We start from the raw sequence: 20,875 nt of genomic DNA, 5'->3' as shown, positions 1-20,875 counted from the left end.
CCGCCGCAGCAAACGTGCAGACTAAGCGAATTTCCATTTGACTGATTGGATTTACACTGAAATGTCTACTTAAAAATATAACATTATTTATTCCCTATTTAAATAGAATAAGTTTAACAAGTACTTAGGTTTGCTGCATCAGGGAGGGTAAAACTGTTTTTTTTATGTTAATAGTTAGTAAGAAATAAAAACATTTTCCAAATTTGATCAAAATATGTTCATAAACAAGCAAACTACAACAGTTTACTTATTCTCCATAAGAATAACATGGGAATTTTAAATTTACAATTTTTTGGAATTTTCTCCGTAACCATTAGGCGCATAATAACGCTTCAATATACTAAATTATTTGTTTTTTTAAGCTCTACAAAATGGTTTGGAAAGAAATTGCTAAATTTTATGTTTTTTGGGTCAAAAATGGGAAAAACCAATTTTTACCCCATAAACCCCCTGTAAACCCCCGTTCCCATGGTCCGATCATGCTGGATTGCGGAGTTATAAAAGCATAGATTTAATATGATTAAGGAAATTATTTAAAAAATATGAAATCATGGTAAATGTGAATGGAAACTCAAATGTACATTAAGAAACTATTAAATAAAAATTAATTCAGACCAGGTTTAATTCCATAATGATCACTATGAAATTGCTGCAAGCTAGCTACAGGAGACTCCCTCTTCCCTCTTACTTTATTACAAAAATGTCATAAAATTGACAACCAATTTGAGAAGCATGGACCACAGAGAATTAAAGTACAGAGGAACTGTTTAATGAGTTGGTGTCTAGTGGTTGGAGTCTAGGGCAAAGTCCAACACTGTCCGCTGGCCCTCATGTACTACAACGCTCACGGATTTACGGTAGAGCAAGAGGACCCTGTGCGATAGGAATTCTCAGACAGTGAGTGCTCGTCAAAGAGAATATTTCTGGATAACATACTAAAGCTGTTAGCGCACGGTTGACGATCATTTTATAAGCAAATTTTCTCTTTTGTTTACTTATCTGTGGCAAAAACATACACAGTATGCATGCAGAAATATTAGCAAAGATTAGAGGTGTAACTCGCAAAGAATCCGTCCATCCTGTTTGCTTGAATGAATACGCCTTTACTCTTTATTTCTGGTTCACCTACCACAGATAAGAGCATTTTTAATTTGCACACCAGACCTGAGGAGAAAGTATTTGAACCCTCAGTTTCCAGTGCTGTCTCCTGGCCAGAGCGAAGCCTCACTATCTACTACCTAACAACACTAATCAACCTGCCCAAAAGTGCAATAGTTCTAAACTTAAATCTCAGATTGAAGGATATTTCAGGTTGTTACTGAGCCAGTGCTCAAAGGGTTAAATCCCTTAAATAAACCCTTCTTATTTAGCTTGGAAACTAAATTAGGCTATAATCCAGCAACTGAAGTTTCATACTTCAGATTAATATCTAACTGGTCAATTTCAAACAAAACCATACTTTATGGTATAGAGCTTTGATATATTAGTAATTACTGTTATATTTCAACCAAGCAAATGTTTGATTTGGCTTAAGTACGATAGTCTGAAATGTACATTTTTTACTACTCAAGATATTTTTGAAGTAGTAAGGACGGATTTACATTCTATATTAATCGATGCAAGCACTCATGCTTGAGTACTTTTGCACATAGTACTGATATGGTACTACACAGGTTACTTTGTACAGTGGCAGAGGACGCTTTCATTTCTTCTGGGCAGTAAATTTGTAAACAACTTCAATGCATACATTTCAATCATGATAATATTTACAAATAATAAAACAGCAGTACAAAATAAAAATATAGAATAAGACCAAACACAAACAAACATTTACTAACAAACACATAACATTTTAATTTAGAATGAGACAATAATGAACACAGTCACAATACACAAAACTAATTCTTCACAAATTAACTGAGGGTAAATAAAAACAAACTACCATTTAAGTGATAACCTCTTCGGCTTCGGGGGGCACGGGGCTGTCTGCTACGTCCTCAGATATGTCCTGACCTGCAGAACTGTAATAAACAAAGCTTCAGAAATCACAGTCTCACATAATAACTAGAGCATTCACTTAATTATAATCATCAGGGAAAATCTTCAACTTTCACAGAAAAATAATATAAATAATATAATATAGAAAAAATATATTTTCAACATTTCTAGGCAGTGTTATGCCATCTATCTATCTATACTATTATAAAGAAGAGGTGGTGTCTGTGTGTTTGTATGAGCTAATCTCAAAAACTACTGAACCTACTGGGCTCAAATTGCACACAAATGAAGCTACAGTTCCGAGGATACATATAGAACTATTCCCGCTTCGATATTGTCCTAGGGCTCTGCCCCGAGGGCATTCAAAAATTTTAGGTGAGAGATTTAAAAGTAAATATTGATTGATGGTATCCATGGTAACAAAGAACAAACCTACAAAGTTTAAAAATGTAAACAAGCAGAACTAACTGTCAAATGAATTTTGATTTCACAATTCCACACAGCTGGTTCAAACATATTAAATACTGCACGAATATTAGAACAGAGAGGGTAAGGATTATAAATTTAAAATAATGATGTCACTAGCCCTATTGTAAACATTAACATTACTTAAATGGAGCTGTCAAACCATATGTTAATGTAATTTCATTAGTATATGATTCTTTCAGTTACATCATTTGTTTATGTTTATGATCTATTATACTGAGTTGGTACTAATATTTGTGAAATGCTGTAATAATATTTTACAGGAAATAATTCGTTGTAAAATAAATCATTCATGGATATGTATAAGAAATAATTGAGATTCTATAATCATTGCCAGGCCATTTTCCTGAGTTTTATGAGGTTTATTTTTTTGATTTATTTCTGTGTAAACAGCAATATAATCCCCCTGTCGTAGCAAGTCTATAGACTGTGGGAATTTCCATTTTCCTGATTATAATTTCACTAAAATATTGTTGTAGAAAATTATCCTATTTTCCATATTTATTTATATTTTCCTATTTTTTCTATTTTTTGGTTTGTAACTGTTGTGATAGTTTTTTTTTGTTTACAGTGCAAACCATTAAACGCGTTCTTTTACTGTACCTTAAAATCTATCATTGGTTTTGTATCGTAGTTAGCGTAAATACGTATGAACGGTATTAGTTAACCAAAACGTACTATTATTGAGTTAAGTTATACAGTTATGTTTTGTTTCTGAATTAAATGGTAGGAGTGATACCATTTGGCATTTTCAAAGAACCAACATTGTCTCTTTTGCATGTGACAAATACATACTTAAGTAAATACTAAACCGATAAGGTTGAAATTTGGTGTGATGATAGCTGACATTCCCGATTAATATATAGACATATTCATACCTCAAAAACACTTTCACGATCCGCCCCAGTGGCTCTGGCTCTGGATTTTCTCATGTTAGCCTTATGAGTATTCATATTAAGGGAATAAAAGAATTTTGTCAGCCGTTTCAAGTGTACAAGTTGGTTCTATGATATTTAATAGCATTAAAAGTAAGGCTTACCAACAGGGTGCAGCACTATTATGTTTTTTGCATTTATTACAACAGCTAATTTGAACCAACTAGCAACAAAACGTTGTGGTACACAATGAAAACTTTACTTTTTCCATGGTTTAGGTGCAGTTGTAGAAAATTAGGGCTATGGTAGATGTGTGCTACACTATAGGATACCGTATAAATTTAAAGTCAAAATTTCCTTAAACCATGTCCTCTCCCGTAACTGCAATAAGCATTTTATACTTCTATGCCAACCCCGTACGAAGGACGGGTACTCTGCTAGTATATTATATATCAACGTGTTCAGAATGAACTAAAGAATATAAAAACACCAAAATAAAAATTTTGAATTTTTTGAAAATTTTTAGTGTTCAGATCCCCTTAATTACCTTTGACTACAACTTTAATTCTAATATTACCTGTATTTCATTCTCAGCGATGAGTTCAAAGACTAATAATTTAGCATTCTGAAAAATGAAGAAAAAAAACTTTAATAAAACATTTTTTCAGAATACAGGAAAAGAATGTTGTTTCGAAAGTGTGTTGTTTATTATTATTATGCATTAATTTTAAATTACAAATCAAGTTAGTAGGCCCTAGGCCTAACAGATGTATAATACATTTTTAACTTTTTTAACCCTCCGAGTGTCACGTGTTTTGGCCTTAATGTCAGCCTATTTTTTGCTCATTTGCAAGATTTTATTAAAACTGATCTGAGAAGCTTAAAAACAATGTTAATTATACTGTTCTATATACCATTTTGTTTGGAAAATCTTGGGCTTCAATATTATATATAAAACATAAGGAAGATTTTTAAAAAAAAAAATTTTTAGGTAAAAAAAATGTATAATTTCGAAAATTAAAAAAAAAAAAAATAAGTTTGCGCTCAATGAAATTGTATAAATTATAGGCCTATAAATATTTGAAAATAGCCACTTTGTTCTAAATTTTATGAGGATTACAAATATATAATAATATAAGGAAGTAGATTTGCAAATAAATAAGTTATGGGCAAAAAACAGATTTCAGTACATAGCGTTTAGCTAAGAATGCATAGCCCAACCATAGCTAGGAATCTGGCTGATAATTTACATCAATATCACTACCTACTTCTTCAGGATCATCAACCAGCACTTCAAAACCACTTAAATCTTCTTATAAAGCACCACGTATATCACTACTTTTGATTTTTAACACTAAAACAATGATAAATGTAATAAAACACATCAGTCATCGGTCCGAGGGTAACCTAGCTGTTTACAAATACACGCACGTCAGCTCATCAGCTGTCTGCTACAATATTTTCGGAACTAAAATGAATAGTGCTTAGAGACAGACCTAGGAGAAAGCTTAGAATATTACGGAAAGAACGATACCTAACTCAATCCAGTACAGTCCGATTCAGTTAGTCATAGAGCCTTCGCCGTAAACAGTGTTCGCGAGTCGCTGTAGCGACGCACGACACTATACAAAGTGCGTTACGCGTCGCTGCAGCGACGCATGACACTCGGAGGGTTAAGCTTCTAGTCAATTAACTGAAAGTGCAAATTATGTTAAGGCCTTTTCACCCGGCGTACTGGACGTACTGTACGTTTGGTACGTTTTTTTTCAACAAATCGCTGTCCATGTTATCATATGGGCTCGTTCACACCGCGCGTACAGAACGTACTGTACGTACAGTACGTACGCGATGGTTTTTTGAGAATCGCTCGGAGAGCGATTTTTCTAAATCGTACGAGGCGTACGCGAGCTCGCGCATGCGCAGTGGTCACACCAAAACCACGTGCTCAGCCAGTGTTACTTGTCTGACTGCAAACGAACAAGTGTACGTTTTGGAAGTTTCTGTGCGGTGTGAAAGGACCGCGTACTGTACAAACTGGCCGTACCAAACGTACAGTACGTCCAGTACGCCGGTGTGAAAAGGCCTTTACTTATAGAATACCTTTGTTTTTTGGACTTAAACAATCAAGTACTGCAAAACAAAATTATCCGATGCTTTAACATAATTTTCTACTCAAAATTGTGAAAGTTCTTCTAGAAATTTCAAAATGCTTTTATTTTACAAGTGAATTTTAATCAGCCTCCCTTTTAGCGAATTTCCCTATAGGGAAGTAGCTATTACCGTAGGTCTCATGGTAAGACTTAGGCCCGGGACCGATTTACTTTTTCATTTTAATGTCCCCAGAGGCCAAAAACACCATTCGTTCAAATTTTTATATATGTATATATATAGATTTATATATATATGTGTCCGTGAACACGATAACTTGAGTAATTTTTATCCGATTTTGATGAAATTTGGTTTGAAGGTGTAAGGCGGGATAAACTTGAATGAGTTCGCGATCCAGCATGATCGGACCATGGGAACAGGGTTTTATGGGGTAAAAATGGGTTTTTCTCACTTTTTACCCTCAAAACACAAAATTTCCCAATTTTTCTCTAAACCTTCTTAAAGAGCTTAAAAAAACAAACAATTCAGTATATCAAAGTGTTTTTGTACGGTTATTGGTTACGGAGAAAACTAAAAAAATGGTAAATTTAAAATTCCCATGTTATTCTTATGGAGAATATTGTAAAATGTTGTAGTTTGCTTGTTTATGGATATATTTTGATCAAAGTTGGCAAATTTATTTATTTTATAGTAAGCTATCAATATTTTACTAAAAACACACTACTTTATTAGTTTCCTTGTAGCAGCAAACCTAGGTACTCGTTAAACCTAATAATGTTATTTAAATAGATCAATTGAAAATCATTTCGGACAAATGGAAATTCGCTTAGACGGCAGGTTTGCTGCGGCGGGGGTATTTAGTCAATAGTGGAAAAAGGCAGAAACTGGTTATTTTAAACAAAAAACAAGTGATAACTTAAGTATTGTACTAAAAATAGGCTATATTTAAAAAATAACAGAAATTCTACCTTACCTCCACGCTAAGTGGGTCTCCAGTTATTTTTAGACATTTTTCCTTTTCCTGTGAAGACCCATCTTTAATAACTAACAATTTTGCTCCAGACTTCTTGTAGTCGGTGTATAGTCTCACCACCTTTTCCAATTATAAGTCCCACTTTAGGGCCAGGTACCATTAATTCAATCTGTAAAACAAAAAGGATTGAATAAAATACTAAGCCTTTAATCAAATCAAAAGGAAAATACATATGTCTAATTGAGGAGCTTTTAGAGAAAGGAATTTGCCTATCAAAAGTTAAAAGTTACCGTACACCAAATACAAAGAATTTGATAAATTTTAAACACAACACTGATAATTCACCTTAGAGTGTATGTAGCCTATAGCTTACTACAGACAGAGAAAACTGATAGGAATTAAAATGGATGAATTAGAAAAATTATTCTTTTTAACCCTCCGGCTGCCATGTATGTTACTGTGGAGTGCCGGGCCATTTTTGGTCTTTTTGCAAGTTTTTACTAAAAACATTATTGTTACGATAGAAATGTTGTAAAGTATGACATATTGCATATCATTTTACTCCTTATAAAGCCAGCTACATGAAAATAACCAGTATCAGCTAGTTAAATAGTATTATAAAAATTCTGTGGTGAAAAAATAAATAAATAAATAATTAAAAAGTTTATTTTATAAAGTCAGCACCCCCTCAAAATTTTCTAATTACTCATAATCAGCAATCTGAAATAGCCATTTTGTCCAAAATATTATAAGGAACAAGAATATATACAGTTATTTGGACTAAAAATAATATATAAGCACTCAGTTCATAAAATTGTACGATATGCGAAAACAGCCAACACGACAAAGCCTTCAAACCCATACAAGTTTCCAAAATGATGTAAACCATGCACGCATATAATATATATTTTTTACCATGCATTATATACAAGACTACCTTCTAGGAAATAAAAGCAAATACTCACATAGCCTATATTTGTTGTCCATGTGATTTCCTCAAGAAATAATAAATGTTTATCCAAGACCGCACTTGTTCACACATTATTTACCTAGTTTTTGTTACCCAATTCTTATCACAATTCTATCGAGTTCAAAAGTGCTATCAATACACAGTAATATATACACAAAAAATTAAAGTTCACAATCCATGAAACTACATATATTTAGTCCTACTATTTACAGAAACTCATTCTCCGATTTAGTCTGAATCCGAGTCAAGTTGGACCAGCTGCCTTTTGGCACCCCTCTGAGCCCTCCAGTAGTGCTCAAGTTGGTGGAAACACTGTTTGTGCACACCAGCATTGCAGCCAGGACACCAATAATCAGATCTTCCTTTTCCTTTGCCTGGGATATTGCAGACAACACACTTTTTATTGTTCTTCCTGGGCAAGTGTTCAAGTCGGTGGGCACCATCCCCCGCAGGTCCAGGTGCAGCTTGTGCAGCACGCATATCTTGAGTAACAAGGGAGTCAATGATAGAGATGTGAAATTCTCTCCTACTTTTTGGCCTATCAGTGTTCAGGCAGTACAATGTCCAGGCATTGAACATGCAAAGGTCGACGAAATTGAAAAATATCTTTTTCCAATATTTGGAAGTTTGTCGGTTGCAGGACAAGTGATAAACCGACTTATCACTAACGTCAATTCCTCCCATGGACTGATTATATTGATGAATGAGGAGTGGTTTTCTTCCGACAAGTCCTTTCTTACTTCTAACTATTTGGTCTTCTGCGTGGTAGCCTGTTGTTACAACTAAAACTGGTTTCCTGGTTACTTTTTGTCTGAACCCTACCAACAAAACTTCGCCCTTTCTAAAATATATGCTTTCCCGCTCGCCAAGCTTTGCCTGCTTCACAGTTTTTGATAGATGTTTAGATCGTTTGTTTATAGTTCCAGTTATGAATGTATTCCTTTGAAGAAGCTCTTCTGCTAAGGGAATCTTTGTATAGAAGTTGTCTGTATATAAATGATGCCCTTTGTCCAGACAACCACTCCTCTCCATCACATGCATCACAACTCTATGTGTAAACAGATTCGCTCCAACTTCTTCACCGTCATCTAGTCTCGGTTGTGCAGCAAGGTAGTCAGTGCCACTATAAAGCTCTACGTGTAAAACGTAGCTTGTTTTGCTATCACAAGATTGAAACTTTTTTATTCCGTACTGCTTATGTTTTTTGTTTGGCAAGTACTGAATAAATGCACATCGATGTTTCATACCGATGAGACTCTCGTCTATACATACATCCTGACCAGGTGTGAAATACTTCTTGAAATTTGTGTTAATATGGTCTAACATCCATCTAATCTTTACCCATGCATCATAATTTGGATCATCCCTTGGAAGGTTTCTTGCAGAGGTCATGTGTAAAAATGTACTTATCAGCAAAAATCTGTTTTTGGGCATGGTCTGTGAGTAAAAAGGGATGTGCTGTTGAGGCCTAGTGTCCCAATAATTCTGAATGTTTTTTCGAACTGTTAGGGCCATGTTGAACAGGATTCCAAACCATTTCTTTAGTTCATTTACAGTTACAGCTGTCCACTTATGGTAGCGAGAGTTTGGGGTCAAGTTCTGTTCTCCAATAAACCTTGTAGCATGGGCATTGGTCTCTCTAACAAGAATATTCCAAAAAGAGGCAGTTAGAAATAAATTTAGATAAACTATTGGACTACTGTTCCTTGGAGGTGCATTTTTGAAGCCAGTGTCCCTTACCATAAATAATGCATCAACATTCTTGGGTTGTTCCGGAGGATAAACCCTCACCCAAGGGTCTAGAGTAGGAGCTACAGGCCTAGGCCTAGGCCTAGGTCTTGGAGGTGGCGTACCTTCTCGTTCTGGTTGCAGTCCTATGTTCTCTTCACCTTCATGATCAGACGTTTCTAACTCACTAGAGTGTGGAGAGTAATTGTCCCCAGACTGACTTCCCGAGGAAAAATCTAAAAGCGATTCAGAGTCGGAATCGTCGGGAAAGTCGGGCAAATCCAAGTCCAGATCACTTCCCTCGTCGTAATTTGTATCAGGTACAGCGTTTGGATCGTCAGGATCACTCAGTTCGTCATCAAGGGCACCACGTATATCACTACTATCCATTTCGAGTCATTTACTAACGTATAAACACGGTAATAATACGCGAAAATGTAACCAAAATACGATAAACAAAGATGTTTGTAAACACGCATAAACTGACGGCAGCCGACAGCAGCTGTGTTTCGCGATTAACGTTATGCAACAACGCATAGAGTAATAGCGTCTGAAACCAGAACATAGAGAAAGAGTAGAATCTCCTCTTTAAAATGATATATATATAAAATGATTTTCTATGCAATCTAAGCTACTAAGAGCAGATTACGTAACGCTGTAATAGTGCCGGATTCCCGGCGCTCGGCACTAGAGCCGGCGGGTCAGGCGCCGGATTTCCGGCGCTTGGCAGTTGGAGGGTTAAAGTCCTCAAGAAAAGAAGATATCAACCATATTTTAGCTATTAACCCCATGGTAACACTATTGCTCATGCAAGGCAATTTTTAAAATCTTGTTCTAATCATCTTTCAACCAAACACAAAAGACCCCTCACCATCGACAAGAGGCAAAATTTCAACATATCAAACAAAAGAATAAAAATCCTATATGGCTAAGCTTGATCTGGTAGTGAAGAATTTTTCATCCAACGTCAATCAGTAGCAATAGATTAGTTAGGTCTAAAGCAAGACTAATATTGTTAATCTATTTACATTACACTTAATACAGACCAACCATGTTTGTTTCCAATCATAGAAATTTAGCTAGGTATTGGTTAAGTTATTCCAACCTGGAAAACTTTGTTACTTTAGTAGAAAATTTGATAGAAATACATCCCTACTTGCCATAATTATTTGAAAATTACTAATACTACTTAAAAATGAAAACCATGTAAATATTTCAATATTGTTGACAAAAGGCCCACTAAGACATTAATAAGACAAATTAATAGCTAGGTTCGCTTACTGTCGTTTGTTTGCTGAATTGGAATGCCGTTTTTTTTGAAGGGCCATCACAAGCATCATTTTCAATTTGGTCATCCTTCTGTGAAAAATTAAAACTTTATTAAAAACATTTATTATACAGGTAATAGATTTTTTAAATTTATTCCAAAAAAATATTAAAAAAGAAACAGATCTAAACAAATTAAAAAAAAATATTGAAAGAGTTTTTTAATAAAATTAGCAATTGATTCTTTTGTAGATTTTTTTACCTCCCTCAGTCACTATGACAGTTGAAATTATCTTACTAGAGTTGTAAAATGTATTTGTTGTTCTTATAACCATTCTTCATGTTTTGCTGTTTTTTATCCTGTTAAACTATTTTGACACTATTTATTGTACAATGTACATAAAATTGAATAAAGATATTTGAATTGAATTAAAGCTATTTCACTTTTTTAAAGTAAGAATATGAATAAAACAAAATAAAAGCACAAAGGACTTGATATTAATATTACTAATTTAAATATTGCATTCATTAGCCTCCACCTTTTAAAAAGCGTAACAAATTTTACGTTTGTTATTCTACTTCATAGGATTAGATAGTTATTCTGTGATTCTCTCCAAGAAACCTCTTATAACAATTGCAAATATGGGGAAAAACTGCAAAATGTAAAGATAGGAATACTGTTCTAAATTGTTGACATAGAAAAACTATTTATTCACTGTTGAACTAAGTGTTCAAAAAATTTTATTTGTTCAACCAGAAAAATATTTGGTAATTACTGTATTAACAATTATTAATAATGTGTGATACCAATTGTTTTATTGTTTGTAGGACAACTTATGACAAGGTATATAATTTATTTAATTTTTTGTAAACAAATTATATTTCAGTGTTAAAGGTAATTTTTTAATTATTTTAGTTTAAAAAAATTTAAGACAAAACATTATTTCCAAGAATCTTTGTTTTATTATTTTTCTCTCTTATTTTAGGCAAGCCTACCTATTGAAATGAAATGAAATATGCTTTATTGTCTTTTGAATTTTAACAAATTATTGACAACGTCATGATACAGCTAAACAAACTTATAGCACAGTCAGTTAATAGTTAATTAAATACTTATAGCTAACTAAAAAAAGGAGACATATACAATACTTGCAAAAAAAAAAAAAATAAATACAACTGAAGAATCTTATTGTTAAAAAAATCTTCCAAACTATAAAATGGGTTATTGGTCAGCCAACAATAAAATTTATTCTTGAAATCCTTTATAGTATACAATTTAATTATGGATTCAAGAAAGTTATATACACTTTAAGTGACAAAACTATGTGACTATTTAGAGTTTTACTTAAACGATGGAATTCTATTGATGTATGGTTCTTATTGTTATGAGTATTGTGTCTAAATTTTAAAAGATGTTGATTTTCCAAGATATAAACTATTAAGTCATAAATATACATGTTAATAATAGTAGGAATTTGAAGATTTTTAAAAAGTGGTTTGCTGTGGTCTCTCGAGCCTTTATTAGAGATAACTCTAACCCCTTTCTTTTGCCAAACAAGAATTTTCTCTACCCTAGCACAATTGCCCCAAAAAATCAGCACATACCTGAAAATGGATTGAAAATATAAAAAATATGCTGTTTGGACATAATTTAGTGGAATGCATTTTTTCAGACGGCCTAGTAAAAATATTACATGAGGAAGTCTGGTATTTAAATAGTATATATGTGAATCCCACATTAGCTGACTATCTACATACATTCCCAAGAACTTTGCTGAAAAAAAAACTGTATTAACCTTATCACTGTTCTGAAACAACTCTCTTGAATTATTATTTAAGGAAAATATTAATTTTTGTGATTTTTCTTTATCTAATGTTTCATCAGCCAATTTTTCAAGTTCTATATAGTTTTTACTTGTACATAAAAAAGTAGAAATCGTGTGCGTACAGAATGGTTTTACAATCAACAGAAGAGGGTAGATCATTTATATAGATTAAGAAAAGAAGGGGACCAAGGACTGAACCCTGTGGTACTCCCCATTCAACTGACACTGCATCTAACCATCTTCCTTTTATACAAACTGCTTGTTACCGATTTTGCAAGTAGCTTCTTAAAAAGATAATGGAGGGCCATCAAATCCGTAGTACTGTAATTTAGAGATAAGAATATAGCTGTCAACAGAGTCGAATGCTTTACTGAGGTCACAGAAGGTGGCCTGAGCATAAGTCTTATTTTCAAAAGAGAGATGAACTTGCCTGACTAGATCGTCCAATGCAAAGAGAGTAGATTTTCCTTTTCTAAAACCGTATTGATTGTTGTTAAAAATGTTGTGTATTTCAAAATAATTTCTGATTTGATCGTAAATAATTATTTCCATTAGTTTTCCCAATACAGGTATAATTGAAACTGGTCTATAGCTCTGAGGTTGGTCCTTAGGGCCTTTTTTGTAAATGGGACAGACTCGAGAGACTTTGAGTAAATCAGGAAAAACCCCTTCTGATAAAAGATTATTTATGCATATTGCCAAGGGATTAGCCAAAGAGTCAATAATTACTTTTAATAGGTTGTTTGACATATTGTACACATCCACACTAGCTGATCTTTTAATCCCTTTAGTGGCACTAAGAATATCACTAGGTGTGATGGCTGACCAACAAAATTTATTACAACTATCAATTTCATATTTAAAAAAAATTCATTATAAGAAGTGATTATACCTGGAGTCTTAATACTTTGTTTGATCTTGTCTACACTGTCAAAAAAAACGATTGAAAGTATTTGGCTCAATTTGCAAATCAGCTGTTTTTGTTTATTTATTATCATAGACAAATAGAATAAATATAGACTGTCAAAGGAAGCTTCCGGCGCTCACCGCTAGGCCGCTACAGGCGAGGAGCGCAGGAGCTGTACACGACCAGCAGACGCTGCAGTGGTGTGTGCCAAAACTACACAGCAAACCTAGCGGTGGTCACCAGAACTTATGCTAACCGCAGCCCAGCTGACGGTCGATATTTATTCTATTTGTCTATGCTATTATGATTATACTGACAATGTCACCTGTTTTTGTAGCTGTTGTTATGTAATTTTGAAAATGTCATGTGACTACAAAGATATATTTATTCATATAAAAAAAAAACAGAAATGTAAATTAAAGTGATTAACGAAAGGAGCATGCAAATATGCCAGGTCTAAAAGCCTACCCTAATCATCATGAGCAAAAGTTATTGATAGTATCCAGTTCTGTATTAACATTCTTTGAATAATGTATTATATTGCAAAATTAAAAGTTGTACAATAAATTTAATCTTACAGAGCACGTTCTGATAAAAATATCTCAACACTTACCATACTATATATATATCTTATATATCCAGGGAAATACGCAGAGAATTCGTTAAGTAGAGGTTAAATTTGCTATGTAGAGGTTCTGACAGTGATAAATATGCTATATTGAGGTGTCTTATTTTAGCCGAAATCACAAAAAAATTGTTTAATCAAGGTCGTTGTTATGGTCTGTTTGTTATGTAGAGGTAAAATATATATTGTGTCTTATGGAGATTTCTAGGGGATTGAAAAGAATTCGTTATATCAAGGTTAGACTGTATTCAAATGTACTATTTGAATAAAGGATTTTTTATTTGATTTAAATGCAAATGTGTTTAATCTGAGGATTGATGAAGTGGGGATATTTATTAATACAATACCAAATTATACATCAAATTCTAAATACTTACAGCTCTAAATAAAAAAAAATTGAAAAAACAATTCTATACAAACCTTTTGCTTCCTAGATGTTCTTTTTAATGGTGGTAGCTTTTCGAAATAGGAAATATCCAGGTTCGGAGTACTTCGAAGAATTCGGCGATTTGCTTCCTACAGCAATGAGAAGAAGAAATGTATAAAAAAATATTAACTATAATTAATTTGCAAAACTCAATGAGCATAAGTTTTACAGCATTTAAATCAGTTTTACAAAAAAGATATAATAGCCTACAAGGGGAGGCAGTAAAATGGCATGATTTTGTAAGGTCAAAAATAATTTATTGAAGAAAGCGAAGCAAATCTCTTATACCCCACTCCTACTTTTGTTCTACAAATACTCCTCCAGAACGGCTGAAGCGACCATTTCCATTGCCAGTTGTTTACTAGCATTGTTGTAATAATAATCAACAATACCTAACCTGTACATCTACTAACATGTGTAACTTACAGTCTGAGAATAGTTGTTGTTCAAACCGTACCATTTATTTATAATTTCTTGTGGTTTTAAAGTTTTTTTTTATTGTTTTTCTTTTTAGTAATATAAGCTGTTAGAGAGACTAAATCAAAACTTTATCGCTCTCTAGTTCGTAAATGGTTGAGTAGGCTTCTGTACCATATATCAAAATTGAATTTTTTGAAAATTTTTAGTGTTCAGATCCCCTTAATTACTACAACTGTACAACTTAATTAGGTACAACTTTATTTGACTACAACTTTAATTCTAATATTACCTGTATTTCATTCTGAGCCATGAGTTCATAGATTAAAGTTATGGCATACTGAAAAATGAAGAAAAAAAACATTAATAAAACATTTTTTCAGAATACAGGAAAAGAATGTTGTTTCAAAGTGTGTTGTTTATTATTATTATGCATTAATTTTAAATTACAAATCAAGTTAGTAGCCCCTAGGCCTAACAGATGTATAATACATTTTTAACTTTTAGCGAATTTCCCATATAGGGAATAAGCTATTACCGTAGTACTCATGGTAAGACCTGGACGCGGGACCGATTTTTTTTTCGATTTGAGGTCCCTAGAGGCCAAAAACACCATCCGTTCAAATTCATATATATATATATTTATATATTTATATATTTATATATATATATATATGTGTCCGTCAGCACGATAACTCGAGCAAAAATGATCCGATTTTGATGAAATTTGGTACAAACGTGTAAAAGTACGTTTATTCGAACGAGTTCGCGATCCAGCATGATCGGACCATGGGAACGGGGGTTTACGGGGGGTTTTATGGGGTAAAAATAGGTTTTTCCCATTTTTGACCCAAAAAACATAAGATTTAGCAATTTCTTTCCAAACCATTTTGTAGAGCTTAAAAAAAACAAATAATTTAGTATATTGAAGCGTTACTATGCGCCTAATGGTTACGGAGAAAATTCCAAAAAATTGTAAATTTAAAATTCCCATGTTATTCTTATGGAGAATAAGTAAACTGTTGTAGTTTGCTTGTTTGTGAACATATTTTGATCAAATTTGGAAAATGTTTTTATTTCTTACTAACTATTCACATTTTACAAAAAAAAAACAGTTTTACCCTCCCTGATGCAGCAAACCTAAGTACTTGTTAAACTAATTCTATTTAAATCAAGAATAAATGTTATATTTTTAAGTAGACATTTCAGTGTAAATCCAATCAGTCAAATGGAAATTCGCTTAGTCTGCAGGTTTGCTGCAGCGGGGGTATTTTAAGCTTCTAGTCAATTAACTGAAAGTGCAAATTAAGTTACTTATAGAATACCTTTGTTTTTTGGACTTAAACAATCAAGTACTGCAAAACAAAATTATCTGATGCTTTAACATAATTTTCTACTCAAAATTGTGAAAGTTGTTCTAGAAATTTCAAAATGCTTTTATTTTACAAGTGAATTTTAATCAGCCTCCCTTTTTAGTCAACATGACAACATGGAACAAAGTGAACATGGAAAAAGGCAGAAACTGGTTATTTTATACAAAAAAACAAGTGATAACTTAAGTATTGTACTAAAAATAGGCTATATTTAAAAAATAACAGAAATTCTACCTTACCTCCACTCGTTCCGGTTCTCCATTAACTCTTAGACGTTTTTCTCTTTCGTGTGATGGGCCATCTTTAACAACTATCATTTTTGTTCCAGACTTTTCTTCTAGTTTTTTAATTGTATCTCCACCTTTTCCAATTATTAGTCCTACTTTAGCCTCAACCGGACTAATAATTGGAAAAGGTGGAGATACAATTAAAAAACTAGAAGACAACCGCAGCTCGTAGTGGCCACTCCTACTTGTTTGCAGTAGTAACACCGCAACACCTTCGGCTGATTGCAATCTCGGAAGACATGTCCGCGTGCATCACAGTTCCAGCAGACTGGAGGGTTGCGGTTACTCGATGATCGTGATGGGCTCGTAGACGGTAGGCCTTGGCGCATATGGTTAGGGACGGTGGGCGTCGTATGCCTTGCCTGGTTACCCCCACTCCTTGCAGGGTAATCACCAGTGCGGCCGGTCTTTGGCGAGGTAGGTTGCAGTTTACAGTCAGGCTCCGAATATTCCATCACCGCAACATCGACGAAACGGTCCATTCGACGCCTGGGCGTGTAGGCAGTCTCAGGTACCAACGCTTGAGCAACTGGAGGGGGAGGGCGGAACAGCTTGCGCTCCCGTAGCAGCTCCTCGTATTCGTCGGCTCGCTCGATGAGGTCGGGTAGCGTGACAAAGTCATGACGTCGTATCATGAACTTGTACTCCGGCCTCATGTTCAAGTACACCAGGTCGATGGTTTCCTGGTTAGAGAAAGTGCCGCTCCGTCGGATCAGGGTTGTCAGGGCAATCACAAAATCTTTAAATGCCTCTGTTTCACCCTGAGTGCGCTTCCGTATCTCGTCATCCAAGTGGCGATGATAGCCAGCAGGGAAGAACTGGACCTCGAATGCCCGCCTAAAGTCGTGGAAGGAACGCCACATCATTTTGTTGTTCCTGTACCAGAGGAGAGCTTGGCCATGTAGAAGTGAAGGCAAAGCCTTCAAAACGTCCTCTGGCGACAGAGAGTAGGCCTCGCGCAGCTCCTCTAGACGCTCCAGGAACGAAACCGCATCTCGTCTGCCGTCGAAGCGCAAGTTCCACTTCCGGACCTTGTCACAGAGGGCGGACGACGTTTTAGCAACGTCCTCATGCAGGTCATGACTCCGCAGGACGTACGAAGACCGGACACCTCCATACACATCGTTCGTCCGAGACGGGACGGCGTACCGAGAGGTTAGCTGGTCCATCTCGTTAGCTGGCGGCTCAGCGTAGTCAGCATCATGTGTTCTTGGGCCCCGCCGTTCGAGGTTCAACACCTCGGCTAACGTGTGCTCCATGCTGCGCAGGTCGGCATTGGTCGATAGGCCTAGCATTTGGCGTATGCGGTCCAAACTTCGATGTATTGGGTCCTCGAAGGGGTATTCCCGAGGCAGAGACCCTTGAGCCGAGTCGAAGGTATGCTGGGCATCAGTAACGTCCTCTTGTCCGGCGAAGGACAGTTCGTGCGGTGCCGAGGTGACCGCAGCAGGTGGGCTCTGACGCTGGAATGTCGCAGGGGGTAGGCCTACGAGTCCATAGGTACCGGGTGGCCTCCACGCAGTAGGATGATGAATGGACCCCGTTCGGTAGTCGAAAGGCGATGGGCGTGGAGTAGTATCATGCATCGAAGTCCGGGCCTGGTTATCTAACACCTGGCCAGTCGTAAGCACCTCCTCCTGGGAGGTTGGAGAAGACGATGTGCCAGCGTTGCTCCGCCAGTATGTGCAGAGACGTTTCCGCAGTTCCGCCAGTGTACCGTGTGATGGCAATTGGTGTCGCGCCATCTCCACCATCAACTGTTGCTTTGACAGCTCATGTATCCAGCCGACACGTGGATCATCCGTTGGGTAGAGCGGAGCGGTATAGCCAGTCGAGGTCACCGGTCGTGTGTACACCGTTGACGTAGTAGTAACTGTTGATGCACACGAGCAGGTAGGGATAACCGATGACGTAGTCACCACGGCCCCAGCCATGGTTAGAACTCCTGGCGTCGTTGTCAAAATTTCAGGGAGCGAGTTGGGCATAGCTGCAAAGTATTAGTGCACAACAAGACTTAAACAAATTGCAACAATAGTTTAAGAGGCTGAAATTGATTAACAATTATGAATATCCACAATAGGCCTATTTAAATTCAGGCCTAACGTTAAACAGCACTAAGTAAGTCCAAACAAGACAACTTTAAAAAAAAATATTGTTTTTTTTTTTTTTTTTTACCAGCCTAAGTCCCAACTAGGTACTCAAAACCCAGAAAATTTGTTAAAATAGGACCAAGTCCAAACTGCTCCAAAATCCAATAATAAAAGGCTAAAATGCAATAGGCTACTATAAAGTAAACGTTTTACCTAAAATAAATAGGCTATCACACAAATAGGCTAAAATATTTAACGCTAAACACCAATAGGCCTAGGCTAGCAATAGGCTACAATGACGAAACCAGAAAATATGTAGGCCTAAGCTACCTAATAAACTAGAAATGCTAGGCTAGAACGTTAACGTAGAATAAAAAATAACAGTAGGCCTAGGCGAATACTTGATAGGCTAGAGCGGTTAACGTAGGCTAAGTAAAATCTCGCAACTCTCCGTCAGCTGCTACAGCGATCTTAGCTTGAGCTCACCAAGTACTATCAGACTATCCAATCACTGGTCCAACTGTTTCGGGCGCCATTTATGTGACGTAATTTTCCTGGCGGACGACAAGAGGGAAATTACGCCACCGGTAAGAAAACGAGATCCCAGGATTCGCCCTAGTCTGGTCGCGGGGCCAGGAGTCGATAGTGATTCGGATAGCCTAACTTTGATAGCCCCGGTTGTCAGAGCTCGAGACGAACGTGGCGGGTTACTAACCACCCAACTAGAAATCACCACTCTAGCCTAGGGCTTGTGGGCAAAATAATAATTTTGACTTGACTCCGTGGGCAAATATCTAAATGACACACTACTAGCTAACTTAACAAATCAACAAGTAAGCTAAGTAGTCACTCCGCTTACCTACGGAGTTACGTCGTCGACCTGAAACAAACAAGGTTAGTACAAGATAGGCCTAACCTAGCCTAACTCCCACAGAGTCTGAATTTACTAAACAAGAAAACGAGTTGGCTTAAGTTGTCCAAGTGAGACACGAAACGAGAGAAAAAAAAACTGAAACTAAAAATAAAACTGCTTCAGGAGCTGATACGAAAAAAGAAAAACTAAAACTTCAACTTCCCCACGTGTTCAACTTAAGCAAACTTCTGCAATAATTATCAAGCAGAAACCTGTCTGCTGGGGCCAACTTCGGGGCGTTCGGGAACTTTACAAAGGGGTTTAAGAATTTAAAAAGAAAGTCCCAGATATGGATTACGAAACGTTAATCGAAATGATCTGTCACCAACTCCGATACTTTAATTAAATGAGTTGGTTAAAGCGTATGACGAGGTCTGCGAATCAGGCCTAGCCTATGAACTTCGACAAAGTTCTGCCGAAAGAAAAACCTAAGTTGTCTAAGTTTTATTGTACAACTTACCAAACGAAGTAGTAATACTGTAAAAAACGATTTTTCGCGCACTCGATGCACCACAGAACTTACTGTGACTTTTACGACGAAGTAGTAGCACGAAAACTCTTCAAATCGAAGACAAAAGGACGAATAATTAGCGAATGCCTCAACAAAAGCCGGGAATACGAATGAACCAAACTTCACAAAACTTCTTCTTACTTCACCTTCGTCTCAGAATGGAGACGAAAGTTAAAACGATTCCTGATTGGTCAACGAGTTACAGAAACAAAAAAAAACTGGCAGCGAAGGCAGGCGCATGGCAGCTTTAACAGGCTTACAGCCGCGTACCGCTCAAAGACATTAGACATTAGACATTAGACATTATTTATTTGCACATAACATTCTTTTAGATGTGATAACATATAGAACAGGTGCATTGTCAAAATTGAGCCTAGACTAGAAAAATACAAAGTACAAAGTAACAGGAAAAAATACCTAGCCAAATAATGTTAATACAGTACAGTAGTTAAGCAAATTAAAAACAAAAAATTAACTCAAGGGATGGTTATAAAATTCTTCTATTTTATAAAACGCACGTTCAAGGAGTCCATTTTTCAATGTTTCTTGAAACTTGTTTGAACTCATTATTTTATAATATACCGATAGTTTATTATACATTTTTAAACCTGCATACAAAGGACTTTTTTCAAATAAGGTCAAACGGTGATTTGGTAATCTGAAAATTGTTTCGTTTCTTGTACTATAGTTGTGTGTGAATTTGAATGAATCCGGGAGGTTATTTTTTATATTGTGTATGTAGTTTAATAATTCAAATATGTATAGTCCTGTGAGTGTTTGGATTTTTAAATTTTGAAAATGTAATTTACAAGGACTTCTGGGGTGGGAATTAGTCATAATTCGGATGATTCTTTTCTGAAGTCTGAAAATAGTTTTTGCATCAGTTGCCTGTCCCCACAAAATCACACCATACCTCAAGATGGATTCTACATAGGCATGATAAACCATTTTAAGTACTTCAATGGTGACACATTCTCTCAAGTGGACAAAGACAGATGATGCAGATCTAATTTTTTTCTTTATAGCATCTAGATGCACCCCGCATAAGGTGATATGATGCAAAGGTGACCCCGCTGCTCATCTTCTCTCCCGTA

At 35.7% G+C, this 20,875-nt stretch overlaps 1 protein-coding gene across 3 annotated transcripts; it reads right to left on the bottom strand.

The window, feature by feature from the left end:
• Window positions 1-1,869: 1,869 nt before the first annotated feature.
• Window positions 1,870-19,862, bottom strand: LOC128994182 (uncharacterized). Of its 3 annotated transcripts, none has more exons than XR_008490876.1 (7): window positions 19,731-19,862; window positions 14,900-14,947; window positions 14,184-14,279; window positions 10,421-10,498; window positions 6,442-6,610; window positions 3,937-3,984; window positions 1,870-2,021 (listed from the first exon to the last, which is right to left on the bottom strand). XR_008490876.1 is itself a non-coding variant. In XM_054418552.1 (7 exons), exon 1 carries the CDS (start codon window positions 18,199-18,201, stop codon window positions 16,408-16,410), a length of 1,794 nt encoding a protein of 597 aa, XP_054274527.1. In that variant the 5' UTR covers window positions 18,202-18,210; the 3' UTR covers window positions 1,870-2,021; window positions 3,937-3,984; window positions 6,442-6,610; window positions 10,421-10,498; window positions 14,184-14,279; window positions 14,900-14,947; window positions 16,220-16,407. The 3 variants fall into 3 exon arrangements, 2 of the variants coding, with proteins under 2 accessions (XP_054274527.1, XP_054274528.1); XM_054418552.1 differs by lacking the exon at window positions 19,731-19,862 and adding an exon at window positions 16,220-18,210; XM_054418553.1 differs by lacking the exons at window positions 3,937-3,984; window positions 19,731-19,862 and adding an exon at window positions 16,220-18,210.
• Window positions 19,863-20,875: the final 1,013 nt, after the last annotated feature.

The sequence above is a fragment of the Macrosteles quadrilineatus genome, unplaced genomic scaffold (assembly GCF_028750875.1).
Source record: "Macrosteles quadrilineatus isolate MER2022 unplaced genomic scaffold, UCM_ALF_1.0 Scaffold_5__1_contigs__length_97177068, whole genome shotgun sequence".
NCBI lineage: Eukaryota > Metazoa > Arthropoda > Insecta > Hemiptera > Cicadellidae > Macrosteles > Macrosteles quadrilineatus.
This window is presented reverse-complemented; position numbering and strand designations above follow the sequence as displayed.

Bases quoted from the DNA above. Each gene is read 5' to 3' on its own strand.
- LOC128994182 (XM_054418552.1), bottom strand. From the start codon at position 18,201: ATGGCTGGGGCCGTGGTGACTACGTCATCGGTTATCCCTACCTGCTCG.